General features: G+C 44.3%; 1 protein-coding gene across 4 annotated transcripts in view; it reads right to left on the bottom strand.

The window, feature by feature from the left end:
- ADGRL3 (adhesion G protein-coupled receptor L3) overlaps window positions 1-17,331 on the bottom strand; it is a 675,925-nt gene that overhangs the window by 275,669 nt on the left and 382,925 nt on the right. For all 4 annotated transcript variants that reach the window (XM_066612512.1, XM_066612511.1, XM_066612509.1 and 1 more), the window contains exon 5: window positions 12,832-12,941. In XM_066612512.1, coding sequence (XP_066468609.1) covers window positions 12,832-12,941 — 110 coding nt within the window. The remainder of the gene's footprint in view (window positions 1-12,831; window positions 12,942-17,331) is intronic.

Here is a 17,331-nt window from a genome sequence, read left to right as displayed (position 1 = left end):
GGGGGATGCAATCTCCATTGGACCTATGGCTGAAGCAGCTGCGATGATGGCGATGATTTTCCATGGCTGTTGGCTGATCTCTTGATCAGATAAAAAGAAGTTGGTTCTGAAGAATTTCAATTAATGGAGAAACCTTGATTTTTGCTTTAATTAAGTATTATTGACCTTATATTTAAGTCCTTATACAGCATTAATAAGAATGTCTCAAATTTCATCTTGGCAGAGGAAAAAAAAACACACCATTTTCAGTATGGGAGGCTGACCCTAGCTAGAAATTGGTTTGAGAACCAGAGACACCCTATCCCTTTGGAATGTGTGGGGTGAGCTTATCAGTGAAACCTTGGTGCCAAAATGATTCTTCCTGATGATTTTAGCCCTGTAACAAGTACTGGCGACAAGAAACAGACTGTTTTGGAGTACGTTCCCCTTGCTTGTTTTGTGATGATTGAGTGACAATTATGCTTTCTATTGCAATCTCTTTGCTTCCTTAGTGCTATATAAGAAGGCTTTGGATCTTAAGCTCAAGGTCAGATGCGTCAGGCACTGTTTTAACAAACCCAGAATTGTTTTGTATCTCCAGCTTTGTTTTGCCTAATTAATTTCTCTGACACAATGGTGGGGTGATTGGATTGCATGACAGGCAGCACTGTGGTTGTAATTACAGTGTTTGCACTGCTCTGTGACACATTCCTGTGTTCTTGAATTTCTTTTCTATCCACAGCAACTCTGACTTTGCTCCTCTCCATTTCCAGCCAGCAGAACTGCTGCATTGACCATAAGGCCCTGCAAAGTAACTACCTCCCTGGATATTCTATGCATTGAAAGATTTAAAAAACTGCCAGTCAAATCACTGAGTAATGAAATACACAAACAAGCAACATCAAGCATCAGCCAAAGACTAAAGCATATGTACTTAATTTGAAGCAAAAATAGTTTATCCCTGCTATGATGGATTATTTATTGTAAACCACTTTTGAGCCTCTATGAGAAAAATAGCACGTTCACTTAACCTCTTTAGCTTGTTAAGGCCTCCAAGGGAGGTCACCAGGATGAGGTCTCTTGTTATCCCGTGTGCTCCCTGGGGCATTTGGTGGGCCGCTGTGAGATAGAGGAAGCTGGACTAGATGGGCCTATGGCCTGATCCAGTGGGGCTGTTCTTATGTTGTGTTGCCTTTTCATATGGAATTCTAACATCTTTAGCTAGTAGTCTTTATCCTGAGGGAACTCTATACAATGTTAAGCTTAATGTTACAGCAGCACATGAGGACATCACTGTGCTCACTGCCCAGTGACAAAGTATGAACTCTGCACGGGAGCCTGAACCTGGAGTTGGGTGCTACTCTGAGTGCTCCTCCGCACCGTGCTGATGCAGTTCCTGGTCATGGGTGCAATGCACAATGTACAGAAGAGGAACAGCCACTTTATAAGAATCTCTCTCACTTTAAACGTCTGTTATTTATAAAGCTACCTAAAGTTGCTGTACTGCAGCGAGTCATGGACTCTTCGCTCACAACAGGAGAGGAAACTGAACGCTTTCCACATGCGCTGCCTCCGATGCATCCTCAGCATCACCTGGCAGGACAAAGTTCCAAACAACAAAGTCCTGAAACGTGCTGGAATCCCTAGCATGTATGCACTGCTGAAACAGAGACGCCTGCGTTGGCTCGGTCATGTCGTGAGAATGGATGATGGCCAGATCCCAAAGGATCTCCTCTATGGAGAACTCGTGCAAGGAAAGCGCCCTATAGGTAGACCACAGCTGCGATACAAGGACATCTGCAAGAGGGATCTGAAGGCCTTAGGAGTGGACCTCAACAGGTGGGAAACCCTGGCCTCTGAGCGGCCCGCTTGGAGGCAGGCTGTGCAGCATGGCCTTTCCCAGTTTGAAGAGACACTTGGCCAACAGTCTGAGGCAAAGAGGCAAAGAAGGAAGGCCCATAGCCAGGGAGACAGACCAGGGAGAGACTGCACTTGCTCCCAGTGTGGAAGGGATTGTCACTCCCGAATTGGCCTTTTCAGCCACACTAGACACTGTTCCAGAACCACCATTCAGAGCGCGATACCATAGTCTTTCGAGACTGAAGGTTGCCTACATACATACGTGCTTTTGAACTATCTGCCTATTTCATGGAAGTTAACTGCAGAGCAGCGGAAATGGACTCTTTGTGTCCTTACTGTAACTAAAAGACATGCTGAGACATTGGAAGCAGAAGTGCCCCTCCACCACTTCACAATGGAATGAGGACCTCTTATCTTCATCAGCATTTGAATGGCACATAAAGGACAACTACATATGGATCCATTTTGGGATATTTGGAAGGTTTTTTTAGATAATTATGTCTAAATTGCTTATTATTCTTTGCTATTTTTATGTTTCATTTATGAAGAATTTTCTTTCTTTTTCTTTTTTGGTTTTTTAAAATTCACTAATAAAACAGAAGGAAAGAAAAAGTCATGCTATTAAGGTCTTTTTTTTTTTTTTTTAAGTACAGATTGCAGCCACCTTAAATTTCCTCAGAATTCAGATACTCATATGTTCTGTCTGGGTTTTTATTCATAATGTGATGAGGAATTTTTAATGTATAATATAATGCTCCATATGACAATCAAATACCCTCAGAAGAGTTCATAAATCCGTCCCCCTTCTGTTTGTAGATGCTGACTATGTTTAGAGGTCTGTGCTGTTCATTTTACACTTATTGCTCATTCTTAAAAACAGGAATACACACCATCTGCCAGCCATCTTTAAGTGATGCGATCCAGGCTGTGTTTCACTGTAAAAACCCATTTTACACTCATTTTAATGTGTGCTTAAGCAAGCATTGTAAAGCAGTTCTTAGAGTGTTTTCTTCCTCACATTAGATGAAGGCTAGTAAGCATGTATTGTTTGAGAGCCCTGGTTTACTGAATTTCGTCAGACTGTTGTGTCTTTAATTCAAGTACAACCACCCCACACAAACACATCCATTTCCACCAGCAGTAGATGTTATGGTTCATATTCTTACCTAATTTGTGTTCTGCCTGAGTCAACAAGCTTTACAAATTGAGAGGCATCTGGTGGGTCATTGTGACATACAGGAAGCTGGACTAGATGGGCCCTTAGCCTGGTCCAGCAAGGCCATGTTCTTATGTTCTTAAATGCACAGAGCTGTTGCATTTTGGACAAAATATAAAGACTTGTGCCTGCGCAGAATGCAAATAGGACTTGTGCACATTGGAGACACATGCACCCATCTCAATATGAATGCCACTCTGAGCCTCCTCGCAGATTGGACCCATCTCAGTGACAAATTATTGGTTGAGAATTTGAGCTAAATCCAGTTTGAACTGTGCTGTATACCTCAGGAAGCAAATACCATTCCCCGCAGTCTAGTAAGCATTCTCCAATTGAGGGTCAAACTACACATTATTTTAAACACAGAGTTTAGTCCTCCAATTTTTTTTTTAAACCAAATAGTGAAAGGAAACCGGAATTATAGCGGAAGTTTTTAATCCTCCTCTGCTGTGCAGTAAAAATAATACTCTTAAAGCTGTTATTTGCCCTGGAAGGGAAACTTATATTGGCACCAGTGGAAGTTTCCCTTTCAGAGCAACTAGCAGTAGCAGACATACATTCTTAGTTAGAAAAGGGTTAAACTCTCTTTTTCTGTGCATGCTGGTCCTAATACTAATCTCTCCCGACCACCACCACAATAGCTACTTTAACAAGCAGACAGGGCCAAACAACATGCTTAACATTAACTAGCAGCTTGGTGCTAAATCTCCTCCCCCAAAGGCTGAGAAAATTCAAATTAAATGCTAAAAAGGTGAAGGGGGTAAAAGAAAGTGAATAAGTACAATTCATGGGAAGAAAATAAGGAAAGGGTTATCTATAAATCCAAAAGTAAAGGAGCTCCATGCATCAATCCTGACAATCAGGTTGCAAATGCCAAACCATTTGTTCTACTATGAGACGCTTAAGTCAATTGAGACACAGCTCGGAATTTCTAGAGAAATGGATATGAAAATCTAGCCTTAGTAAATCTATCAAATGATCTGGACAGGAATTGCCTTTTGACGTTTGATGAATGCTATTTTTTAAATCCTTGAACAGGGGAATGTTTTGTGCTGATGTTGATTATTTGTGGTGTGTTTTTTTTAAAATGTTACAAAAACAGTAACCTGTATGCTTCTTCTATTATAGGGTTCAAACATTCTGAAGATTTTCCCCAAGATTCAGCAAGCTGGGAAGCTATATAAAGTAACTAAGAAATTTACAGCCCAATCCTATGCATGACTACTCAGATGTAAGTCCTATTATAGGCAATGGGGCTTACTCCTAGATAACATGGATAGGATTGCAGCCTTAGGCCCAAATCCTAACCAACTTTTCAGCACTAGCGTAACTGTTCCAATGGAACGTGTGCTGCCTCCTGCAGTTGGGTGGCACTCATGGAGGCCTCCCCAAGGTAAGGGAATGTTTGTTCCCTTTCCTGGGCGCTGCATTGTCTTTATCTCGGTGCTGGAAAATTGCTTAGGATTGCACCCTTAATGTAATTGCATTTCTCTGCCTGCCTCGTGAATTTGCTTCCATCCCTCAGAAGGAATTTAGCATGGAGACAAGGTCAGCCAGCTGCTTTGGGTTAGCAGCATGGCCAATCAATGAGGGGCATACCCTTGCACCTTTGGCAGCCTGCTTTCCTAAAGCAGCATGCACATGTCAATGTGATTCTGTGGCCTTGGGTGGGCTTTGTTAGCAGTGAGGTGCAGCCTCTGCCAAGAAGCAGCCATATAATGAAGCCACAGCAAGGGGAGGAAATGAGAGAGGCTGGTTGTCCTAGGAGGAGGTTCACAGTTGGGTGTGTAAATGTTGGTCTCTACCAGAAGGGGGAGATTTGTTGCTTAGTTTAGGCTTATGGGTTGCTCTCTCCTACTGTTACGAGATCTCGCCTTTGGCTTCTTTTCCCATCTTTCTTTTCCCCTGCCTGCAATGGCTGAAGTCCTCTCTTTGTTCTAGTAGAGCTCATAACAAAAGTCAGTTTTGCTAAATGTGGGACTGCTGTAATCCCTCAGCTGTGCTAACACCTAAATTCCTTGGCAACACATGACAATAGAGCCATGTTGGTACTATCCGGAACAAGAAAGGAAAGCTGGAATAGTTTTGTGTGTTCATACCTTGGCCATGCTCAGAAGAGGTGCTCTGTCAGTGAGGGTCAGGAGATCATAACTATGGCTTGACGAACTAAGGCAGACAACAATTATGGAATACCAGGGGAAACCAAAAGGTCAGTGATCCAACTCTTCACATAAAACAGAACCATTCACATAATAGTGCCCTGTAGATCAGTATACATTACCGAAACAACAGGGTGACACACCACAAGGTATTCAGGCCAGCTTCTAGGGAAAAAGTGACCCCTTACTGGAGGCCAGTTGCAGCTGCCACAGACAGAGCAGTGCTCATAATGCTGGAACATCTACACTGAGGAATGAGTGTGTTATCTAGCACTGCCCTGCTGGACTGTATGCTGTTGAAGAGGGAACTGAGGAACTACTAGCTCCTACCAATGACACACAGATGCTCCACAGATGTGACAATGTCATGGGGGTGACATGCTGATGCCATAGCAATATTGTGCTGTCATCAGGATGCTGCTTCAAGGATAACAGGCTGTGTCAGTCTTGCATTTGGTCCTTGTTGGGATGGCATTGGTGTGGCATTGCCAGGGCAGGCATAGGGCATTACAGATGTTGCACTGATGCCCAAATAGGATTGGGCTATAACACATCTGGCATTTTACATATACAAGCGTACTCCCTTATCTGCAAGGGTTCCATTCCGGAAAACCTTGTGCTTACGTGAAACCGTGGATACAGGCGAACATCTGCCCTCAACCTCTGGAACTGTACCTCATCTCCAGAGGGTCCTCTGAGCCCAGCAGAGGCTGCAGATGTCCAACCGTGCCCTCTGCTGGGTGCACACTGAGCTTAGCGGTTAAAATAATGCTGGTTTCACAGAGAAGGCTTCCCCAGGCCTCCTAATGACATAAGGTAGTGGTTCTCACACATTTAGCACCGGGACCCACTTTTTAGAATGAGAATCTGTCAGGACCCACTGGAAGTGATGTCATGACCGAAAGTGACATCATCAGGCAGGAAAATTTTTACAATCCTAGGCTGCAATTCTACCCACACTTACCCAGGAGTAAGTCCCATTGCCTATCATTGTTAAAAGAATATACATAGTAGCTTGTTAAAAGTACAGGTCTGTAACATCTCCCCAAATGCAGTCACAAACCATGGTAGTATCAAGTCTAATATATTAAAAATAAAATATTGAAATGAATGGGAACCCACCTGAAATTGGCTCGCAACCCACTTAGTAGGTCCTGACCCACAGTTTGAGAAACACTGACATAAGGCATTAAAAATGTCATTTCCGGATTCTCCATAAAACCGGAAGTTGCATTATTTTAACTGCAGAGCTCAGCCTGAGCCCAGCACAGACTGCAGATGGATGTCTGTGGCCTCTGCTGAGCTCAGAGGACCTTCCAGAGGTGACGGGAATGGAGCTCCCTCCAGAGGCAGCACGAGTGAAAGAGCACAAACCAGATTCGCAGATAACCATAAGAACATAAGAACAGCCCCACTGGATCAGGCCATAGGCCCATCTAGTCCAGCTTCCTGTATCTCACAGCGGCCCACCAAATGCCCCAGGGAGCACAACAGATAACAAGAGACCTCCATCCTGGTGCCCTCCCTTGCATCTGGCATTCTGACATAGCCCAGTCATAACCGAATCAGTGGACACCAAATCCGCGGATACGGGGGCTCTCCATACCAACAAATTATCTATCTTTGAGTACCAGCAGGAGACTTTGGTTCTTGTTTTTTTGCACTTACATTCAACCTTCTGTGGGTAAGTGGAATTGTGTTTCCTCAGGAGGAACCTGAGTTTTTTTTAATTGCTTTTTGTGGGAAGGAGGGAGGGAGCCTTGACAACGGGCAATGTTCTGCTGTAGTGGCTTGCAAATCTTATTACTGCTTCTGCATCCCAGTAAGAAGGAACTATGGAGGAGAAACAATAGGGAAAAGCACAATTTTCACAGAACAATGTCTGGCACCCAAAGTAATTAAGATCCTGAGGGAAGGTGCTGTCATTAAATTGTTTTCAGGTTGCAATTTTGTCTCATTTTCTTTCTGATCTCACATACAATGAAAGCACCAGTTTGCTTTGCAGTGCCTGCGTTATCTTTAAAGGGTTGTTATTCAATTATCGGTCTGTTTGTTGGCTCTAAGGTCCAGCACAAGAAAGAGAAAGCTTTCATTTAATGTCTTCAAATGTTCTGCTTTCCACTTGGCGTGCTGCAATAAAATTTTATTGAATTCTGATCCCACGTTCCCCTGAACATCCTTATTGAAATACGAGCCAATCCGCAAATCTGGCAACAACAGAAAGAGCATTCGGAGCAACAAAAGTATCTTTTCTTTTTTTCTTTTTGGTCACTACAGCAGCAAGTCGCATAAAACCACCAGTGCTGGTATACAAGTCTTTTAGCAGATGATATTCAATACTTACAACTATATAATCCTTTACAGCATTTAGAAAGTGCCACACTATATTTTAAATATTAGAATATACTCATTTCCTTGGAGGATGATACGAAGTATTACAGTAACAACTGGGGACGAAAGTGTATGTACTAGCAACGTTAAATGTTATCCCCTTGCTCCAGAGCAGCGATTCTCACATCTTTTGGTCTCTAGAACCCTTTACACTTCTAAAAGTAGTCTCAGGGATCCCTGCTGGCATATACTCCCTGCCCTGTTGGCAGAGTCTTGGGGAGACCCAGAGTGCCAGTGCACTCTGTAAAGCAAAGCAGTACAGCACCCAATATTGGCAAATAACCAGAACAGGAGGGGAAGGAGAGCCAAAAGTCGGGGAGGCAGGAGACACTGGGAAGGGGGCAGATGCTTATAGCGTGCTTGTGGAATCCCTTAGTGGGTTCCTAGGAAAACACTCTGAGCAATACTTTAGAGCAGCCATTTTCAACCAGTGTGCTGTGGCACACTGGTGTGCCATGAATGGTCTGCAGGTGTGCCGCTGATGTTTGGGGGAGGATCATTCCTTAGTAGGGCTATTGGGGGGGTGTAAGCCCCTGCTGTCAGTGCAGTGTGCCTTGTCAGTTGTCAAAAAACAGATGGTGTGCCTTGACAATTTTATTGCCTTCTCAGCGTGCCGTGAGATGAAAAAGATTGAAAATCACTGCTTTAGAGTAGTGTTTCTCAAGATTTTTTCTCTGCCATACAACTTCATATGGTCCACCTATTTGAAGTTCTACTGGAACTTCATCACTGCCAGTTACTTCTGGGTTGGGAGGCCAGATGCAGTGCGAAAACAACAGCAAGAGGCTCAGGGTGGATAGGAGGGCTTTTTCAAGTGTGGAAAAGCATGCTTTGGAGCTCAGCCTGCTGAGCCAAGCCTCCTACCGCTGTTTGTTGTGTCACATTCCTGGTCTCTTTGCCAGGCGGCAGACATTCAGGGGTCCTGCAAGTATCATTAACTGGGAGCTACTCAGACGAGGAATACCTTTAAGCCAACTCTCCTCCCCCTAGAACAGCCATTTTCAACCACTGTGCCGTGACACACTGGTGTGCCGCAAATGGTCTGTGCTGCAGGAGTTTGAGGAAGGGGAATTTATTAGTAGGGCCATTGGGGGATGTGCTCCCCCCACCAATAGCATAAGAACATAAGAACAGCCCCACTGGATCAGGCCATAGGCCCATCTAGTCCAGCTTCCTGTATCTCACAGCGGCCCACCAAATGCCCCAGGGAGCACACCAGATAACAAGAGACCTCATCCTGGTGCCCTCCCTTGCATTGGTATTCTGACGTAGCCCATTTCTAAAACCAGGAGGTTGCACGTACACATCATGGCTTGTAACCTGTAATGGATTTTTCCTCCAGAAACTTGTCCAATCCCCTTTTAAAGGCATCCAGGCCAGATGCCGTCACCACATCCTGAGGCCTCAAGTGGTACCTCAAGTACCACTGGTTGAGAAATACTGTTCTAGAGCAATAGTGCTTAACTTTTTCAGACCTTGGATTCACTTTTATTAACATTTCTTTAACCACGTATGTCCATCTTTCTCTCTTTCCCCTTCTTCCTTTCTTTCCTACTCTGTACTTGTACATATTTCTCAGTCTCTCAGTCCTACCCAATCCTCATGCAATGTGGAAAGATTGATACAGATGTAATTTATAGGGCTGAGGCAAGGATTACAGCAATAATGCATGTGAAGTGTTTTGAGCATTCAAATGCACTATATAAATGCTAATTATTATTTCCTTTTCAATGAAGGTTCCCCCATCAAATACAATTTGTGACCTTTCTCATCTGGAGGCAATTGTCTTTGTGGATCACTGCCTGATGGGATTATCTGGGATTTATACAGATGATCATGAAAGGCTGGCTAATCCTGAAGCACTACCAGCACTAATTAAAGCTGATTAAGTGTCACTGCTATTCTAGGCAATGTATAGAATATAGAAGGGACATGGATGCTGCCTAGACAGCTTCTTGTCTAAGCCTAACAGATGAGGTGGAGGCTGAACTGCTGAAGCCACCTTGGGATGATGAATGGGCATATGGTGACCATTCATGAGAATGCTCTGACACATCACAGACTTGTGACAAGGGTGATCTTCCCTCTGGCTCACTCTCCTCTTTGCCAGGTAATTTTCAGGCAGGCTGCGATTTCACCACTTATCTTCGAAATGTCAGAGAGTTATGCTAGCCTAATGCTCAGAAAAAGCACATGTTTTATCGGAGGAATGCAGAGCTGAAGAAAATGAGATGGCAGGTCAGCAAGCAAGAGCCTGCAAAAATCTAGGCGACAAATGACAAATAAGTATGGGCAGAAAAAGGCTAAGAGCAAATAGCTTGTGAGATCATTAAAAGGATAGAGTGGCACAACTTGGCATCAGCTGTGTAGGGAAAAGAGACGGTACAGGAAAAAAAATGACCCTGAGCTTGCATGTCAGGGAAAATAACAGTTGTCCCTGACAACTGGATGATGGAATAAGTTGCCTATAGAGGGTGTGGGATCTCATTCTGTGCTGGCTTTAAAAAAAAAAAAAAAAATCGGAAAGCCAGAATTCATGGATCCTTTAATGATATCTTGCCATAGCAACTCAAGAGGTCACCTGGCACTATGGTGGAGCTCAAAACTATGTCCTCTCAACCATCCTATGCTGTCTCCTATGCCCCTATAATTCTGCTTCCTAAAAACCTTGTCTGACCATACGTGATACTAGACACATCAGCTGCACTTCTGTCATCATTTAATGTTACAGTAGCAGTCACCTGTGTTTGCGTGTGTCCGTATCAGAACCTTAGCATGCAGGAAGGGAGCATTTGACCCTTTGACATGTCCCGTTGCACTATGGCCCCAATGAAACTGACTCCTGCCCTGGAACTGCTGCTCGCTTTGGAGATATGTTTCTTTCCATAGTCCAGATTCAGCCTCAATACTGAAAGACGACAGGAGACAACACTGAGAACGCTATCAAGAAGTGGATAGCAGAAGACTTTCTGTTAGTGTTTTCACTGTTGCCCCCTGTAGCATTCCTCTAGCAGTTATGAGTCTAGGTTCTCACTATCTGCTTACTGTTCTAAAGCAAAAGGAAGAAAAATCTTCCTTTAGCAAAGCGTTTGCAAAGAAAGAGGGGTGAGTCATGAGTACAACAAAGGGGGAATTCTAGAACTGCAGATAAGTGAAACCGTGGGTATGGGACTCACGTACGGGGGGTGCCTGTATTCTTTTCCACAAGTGACCTACTCCAGCCAGAGCAAAAGTGAGTGATGTGGCTTTTGCAGCTGAAAGTTTGGGGACCTTTGACCTTGGGCCACCATGAAGTTTCTGCTATCAAACCAGGTCAAAAACCTGACTGGAAGGGATCTAAGTAACAGGTTTCATCCAAGACAGCCTGGAGCTGTGACACCTCCGCATGGTTGGGCCTTTCCTATGAAAGGAATGTGGAATATTGGCTGATAGTTATTTTAATTTATTCATTTAATAGATCTGAATCCTTCCTGTTCTTGTTAAGATAAGTCCAATGTGGCTAGCAAAATCAATAAGCATTAAATAAGGGCATAATAAATGAATGCTGATCTTCCCCAGAGACGAGGCCTCTCCCTGCTGTGCTGTGTAGTTGTTTCTGCCAATTGCTCTTCCTCCTGACTGCAGCACCAGGGGGTGATGTTGTTCAATTTGCCCCGGAGCCCTCCCAAATGACCCTTCTTTGCGCTTCACAGAAGCTGTAGTGTACTGTCAAATGTAGCCTCAACCTTTCAGATGACTGACATCCTTGATGAATAGAATCAACAGCCATTAGTCCTCTGCTGAGGTTGGCCTTCCTCCTGCTGAGATGTGATACTTGGGTGGTAGGGGAGGCAACTTCCCAGGATCCTGTAGCCTTCTGGCCAATGATATAAGCCAGGCATGCAAACAGCAACCCTCTGTCACTGTTAGTCCTCTCCCTAGTTGGCAACCTTCAGTCTCGAAAGACTATGGTATCGCGCTCTGAAAGGTGGTTCTGGAACAGCGTCTAGTGTGGCTGAAAAGGCCAATTCGGGAGTGACAATCCCTTCCACACTGGGAGCAAGTGCAGTCTGTCCCTGGTCTGTCTCCCTGGCTATGGGCCTTCCTTCTTTGCCTCTTAGCCTCAGACTGTTGGCCAAGTGTCTCTTCAAACTGGGAAAGGCCATGCTGCACAGCCTGCCTCCAAGCGGGCCGCTCAGAGACCAGGGTTTCCCACCTGTTGAGGTCCATCCCTAAGGCCTTCAGATCCCTCTTGCAGATGTCCTTGTATCGCAGCTGTGGTCTACCTGTAGGGCACTTTCCTTGCACGAGTTCTCCATAGAGAAGATCCTTTGGGATCCGGCCATCATCCATTCTCACGACATGACCGAGCCAACGCAGGCGTCTCTGTTTCAGCAGTGCATACATGCTAGGGATTCCAGCACGTTCCAGGACTGTGTTGTTTGAAACTTTGTCCTGCCAGGTGATGCCGAGAATACGTCGGAGGCAGCGCATGTGGAAAGCATTCAGTTTCCTCTCCTGTTGTGAGTGAAGAGTCCATGACTCGCTGCAGTACAGAAGTGTACTCAGGACGCAAGCTCTGTAGACCTGGATCTTGGTATGTTCCGTCAGCTTCTTGTTGGACCAGACTCTCTTTGTGAGTCTGGAAAACGTGGTAGCTGCTTTACCGATGCGTTTGTTTAGCTCGGTATCGAGAGAAAGTCCTCTCCCAGGGGCTTGTATTTAGAAGTATGTTAGCATTCGCAGACATTTAGAGGTAAACTGCCCTTGAACCTGGACATTCCATTTAGCTACTATTTATTTTATCATCATGGTTAACAGCTATTGATAGTTCTCCATGAATGTAACTAATCCCCTTTTAAAACTATCTAAGCCAGTGATCACCACCACATCTTGTAGCAAAAGACCTTGTAGCAAATACAACACCCCAGAAGGTAGACAAAACATTATTTCCCATATCACAGATACGGATGGATCTACAGCTGAGCAAGAACGACCTCTAACAATACCTAATGAGTTCATGATAGAGATGAGATTCAACCTGGAATCTTCCTAACCTTGTTCATATTTTTCCTAGCTCTTATTTTTAGCAAATTAAATACCATGCCAACTCTCAATTTTCTGTAGGAAAACCAAGTGTTCTTACAATCGTAGATGGCTTTTTCCCCTCCCCCTAATTTGTACAGCCAATTCGATGAATCTTCTTTTAAACACAGCAAGTAAAGGAAAGAAGTATGGGATACATACTGTAAGGAACACATTCATATTGCACTTCAAGATACTTGTATGTTCCTGGACAAGGATCAGGAAACACATCTGGGCCTGCTACAACTGCACACTGCGTCCGGTTGCTGCACCTGAAAGAGGAAGCAAAAGTGTTAGAGTCAAAACATATTGAGGCTGTAGCTCCAAATTCAAGTAAAATGAACAATTTTAACATATAGAACCGCATATACCTATTCAAAAGATAATTCTTTTTCTAATAAAATTAGATTCAGTTCTAGTTCTTTATCATCCATTAAAAATGGCCAGTCATGTTATTGCTCTGCATCTTTGGTTTGTTTGGCACCCTGAGAATATTTTATACTGAAGGGCGGCACAGAAATCAAAATAACGGAATAAATAAATAAATAAATAGTGTCGCGCTGAACAATAACCAGAAAATCACCTGGTAGCAATTTAATTATATAAGCATAACTGCAAGGCCAAATATGAAAACCATTTTGAGTGTGCAGAATACAGCTGTTTTCTGACCCAGAGCAATGCACAACATGACTGCAACATTTTGTGCCCCTGATTTAACCTGTCATCTGTGACCTCAGGGTTTGTTTTGGCAGAAACAGCAGCATCTCAAGCCGAATTTATTCACTGTGGAGTGGAAATGTTTCATGCTTACCTGAGGCTACACTTTGCCTGCCTTAATGAGGATTAAAACACAGCCTGTACATTAAAATTAATCAATTAATTTCACCTTAAGCTCAAAAAAACCTTTTGAGTTTACGGAATAAGACCCAATGCTCCGCTCATGAAACTGTTGGGCTAAGTAACCAATAAACCAGGGGCCCACAAATTTTGGGGGTTTGCAGATGAAGATTTACAGTGCAATGCTATGTGCATTTACTTGGAAGTAAGCCCCACTGAATTCAATAAGACTTACTTGCAGATAAGTGTGTATAGGAGTGCAGTCTTACAACATTATAGCTGTCAGGTCAAGGTTGTGGTAGCATTATGTCCCATATAAAAGAAAAGGAAAGTGCAATAAATCGTGCCACAGTTATCCAAAAGGTTCAATTTCTGCTGTCGATACCATAATTCTTCTTGTGCACACAATTATCCTGAACTATTCTATTTGATTTAGTTTCTGTCAGGAGACAAAACTTTATCAGTGACTTATGGGAGTTAAGGCTCAATCCTCACCAACTTCCCAGCACTGATCTAGCTGCAATGTGTTGGAGGAAATTAAAATAGTTTCCTCTTTGGAGATGGGGGGGAAGCAGAGAAGCTTAAGAAGCAGACCTCCCCCTTTTGCGTATCACCCCAGGGAATCTCCCTCACCTGGTTGACTGCTAAAGACAAAGAGGCAATGGCTTGTTAAAGTTGCAAAGAAGTTATTTATTTACACTTTTGTTGATGTATATTTACAGCATCTGATTAGGATCAGAGGATAAGACCTAAAACTTAGAGATAGCAAGGCCCTAGAGCTGCCTCGCCCTGCATGCCTTGTGCTCAAGATGACGTGGGCGTCAGAGCCCTGGTGTGCACATCTCAACAAGCTGGTGATCAAAGAGGAGGTGCTCAGAGGAGATGTGAAGGATAAAGGGGTAGGGCCACACCCCACAAGGGACACAGAGAGAACAGATAGAAAGGTCAGGGTCACTGTACCATAGTTTGACCCCTTTTTAGACAACATCCTGCCCCGTCTGGACAGCAGACGGGAGTTGCACCAACTCCAACACAATGCAGCCCCAAGGTAAGGTAACAAGCATGCCCTTACCTTGAGGAGCCCCCTTGACTGCCTCCCCAATGCAGGATGCAGTGCATGGCACATTGGCACAGCTATATCAGTGCTGAAAAGTTGGTTAGGATTGCACCCTTAGAGTAGCTTAAGCACATGAGGATGTGCATACCGCTGAAAAGCAATGGACAACATCTGCATTTGAATGCGCCTTTTGATGCACGTCTGATCAGTTCCTAAAATTAAGGATTTCCAAAATGCTTTATGGAGTTTTGTGGATAAACTCTAAGAGGTAGGAAAGTGGTGAACTCTGAAAATAAATGGATAAGTTTAACTTCCGAATTAATTTTGCAGATTTTTTGCTTTGGGATGGATGGTACGGCAAAGGTATAGTGGTGCTAATTGAAAGGCTTCAACCCTGAAAGAGATTTTGAATGATTTGATTTATAAAATAAATGAAAACTGTCAGTGAATGCACAGCTAACACAGAACAGAATTAACTTCAGTGGCATGATGATCACTTCCTCTGATCATACCTAAAACCCTAAGTAATAAAAGAAATGAGATTACCATTACAAACCTTGCCTTTCCTATGAATCCACTTAGAGCTCAATCTTACCCAACTTTCCAGTGCCGATGCAGCCATGCCAATGGGGCGCACACTGCATCCTGTGGTGGGGTGGGGCCAATCACAGAAGCTTCCTCAAGGTAAGGGAGCATCATCTCTGGGTTGCATTGTGGCTGCATCAGCACTGGAATGCTGAATAGGCCTGGGCCCTTAGTAGTCTTAGGCAAGCCACTGTCTCTCAGTCTCATTACATTTGCATGTGTGTGGGTGAATTATAATAGTGAACCCCAAAAAACACATTGACAGTGATGAAGACTGCAATCAGTACCCAGACAAACTGAACCCACTATGTGTTCATATACTCATTCTGTTTCAGGATATGCCATTCTATTTTATGGGAATATCTTGAGAAAACAAACCTTATTAAACAGCATAGCATATTAACTGTTTCTCTAGATCTCCAAGCCACATCCTGCTGCATCCCAGTATTACCTGTCCAGGCACAGCATGGTGGTGGTGAAGGCTTTCTGTTCCACACCGCAGTCTCCAATTTTCACAACTGATCTTTGCAGAAACTCGTGCTGGGCAGTCGCTTCTGCTGCCTTGTCGCCCTAGAAGGTTCTGCACCCCAATTTCCCAGGGAAGTGGCTGCCTGGCGTGAGTTTCTGCAAAAACTGGCTGCAAAAACTGGAGGCTGTGCCAAGGAACAGAAAGATTTTGCCACTGTTTCGCCACCTGAATGGGTAATCCTGGGTCACACTGGATCCGGCCTGTGGGGCCCCTAGATTCGGGGGGCCCCTGCTCTAGATTTTTTTAAAATTTATTTTAAAACATTGTTATCCTTGCCCATGGGGCAACCCAAGGGCAACCCTCCACCTCCTTGCCTATGACACACTTCTGCCGCTGACATGCTGAAGGTGATCCAAGCTGGGTCCACAGCCGTAGGGCTCTGATGCCCTATGCGGCAGTGGCTTGGACTGTCCCAGCAGTAGTGTGCTGCACACACTGTCACCGAGTATTCTGGAACAGCACGATGTTCCTCCCGCTGTCACAAATGGCCCATTGGATTGGGCTGTTATAATCTCAATTGCTGGAAGGTCTAAAAGGCTCCTCAAAAGCCTCCCACAACACCTATTGCTTGGGAGAGAACCTTTTACTTACAATGTGAGTAACCTTTGCCTCTCACATTTAGCATGGACAGTCTTGGACCTTTTAATGTTTCATGTATTCTCGAAGCTTTGGTGCACCTTCCGTCTCCTGTACAGTGAAGCAGGGATCACCATGACATCTGCCCCTGCATCTAGTTTAAATTCAACTTGGCAACCTCCCTTGGCAATTATGGTGATTCATTTTGACGGTCTTTGCTGATTGCTCCCAGGATGGCTCTTTCTGTGTCACTGGGGTGATCATCTTGGGAAACGCACTGGGATCTACCATCTGGAGTGGCGCACTGCAGCTTGCTGTTTTCTTTGGACTTTTCCTGCAGACCCTGAATCATTCTTGGCATTCTTTTTTCTGTAGCCTTACCACACTAGTGGTATCCTTACACTTCTCTGTTATGCTCATCTCCTTTGATTCCCGCACAGGATTGTTTATGGACTCTGGAAGCATAGTATCTCTCTTGCTTTAGGAGTATCTTCTTTGCAAAAGCAATATATTCATCCATGATTTCATGTGTACAGTTGACCTTGAAGAGAGTCTCTTGTAGCTTTAGGTAAGAGCTTTGGTGTCTTAGTCATAGTTGTTGTTCGTGAGAGGAGCCATGGCTCAGTGGGGAAACACCTGCCTTGCATAGAGAAGATGCCACTTTCAATCCCTGGCATCTACAGAAAGAGCTTGGAGAGCTACCATCAGTGCTATGTCCAAGGGGCCTGTGCGATTGTGTGGGTGTGTGACAGTGTCTCTAGATGCTCGGCAACTTCATATGTACCATACCCGTACCAGTGTGCAGGCCCCTTTGGTAGCTGCATGGTGCCGTGACGGAACCTTCAGATGTCATCACTTCCAAATTACCATGTTCCATGGAACTCAGCTGGGAAATATGTGGTCAGGCTGCAGTTGACCTTAACAGCAATACTGGTCATATGTGATCATCAGACTTCTGGGAATGCCAAGCTCCAAGCTACACAGATGTTGGCGTCGAGTGGTGTGGCCATACAGGAGGGAACTACAAAGCTAGACTGACAAAGTGTGAGTTTAGGGGCCTGTTTAGGGGCCTGTTTAG

Source organism: Tiliqua scincoides, chromosome 2, assembly GCF_035046505.1.
Source record: "Tiliqua scincoides isolate rTilSci1 chromosome 2, rTilSci1.hap2, whole genome shotgun sequence".
Taxonomy (NCBI): Eukaryota; Metazoa; Chordata; class Lepidosauria; order Squamata; family Scincidae; genus Tiliqua; species Tiliqua scincoides.
This window is presented reverse-complemented; position numbering and strand designations above follow the sequence as displayed.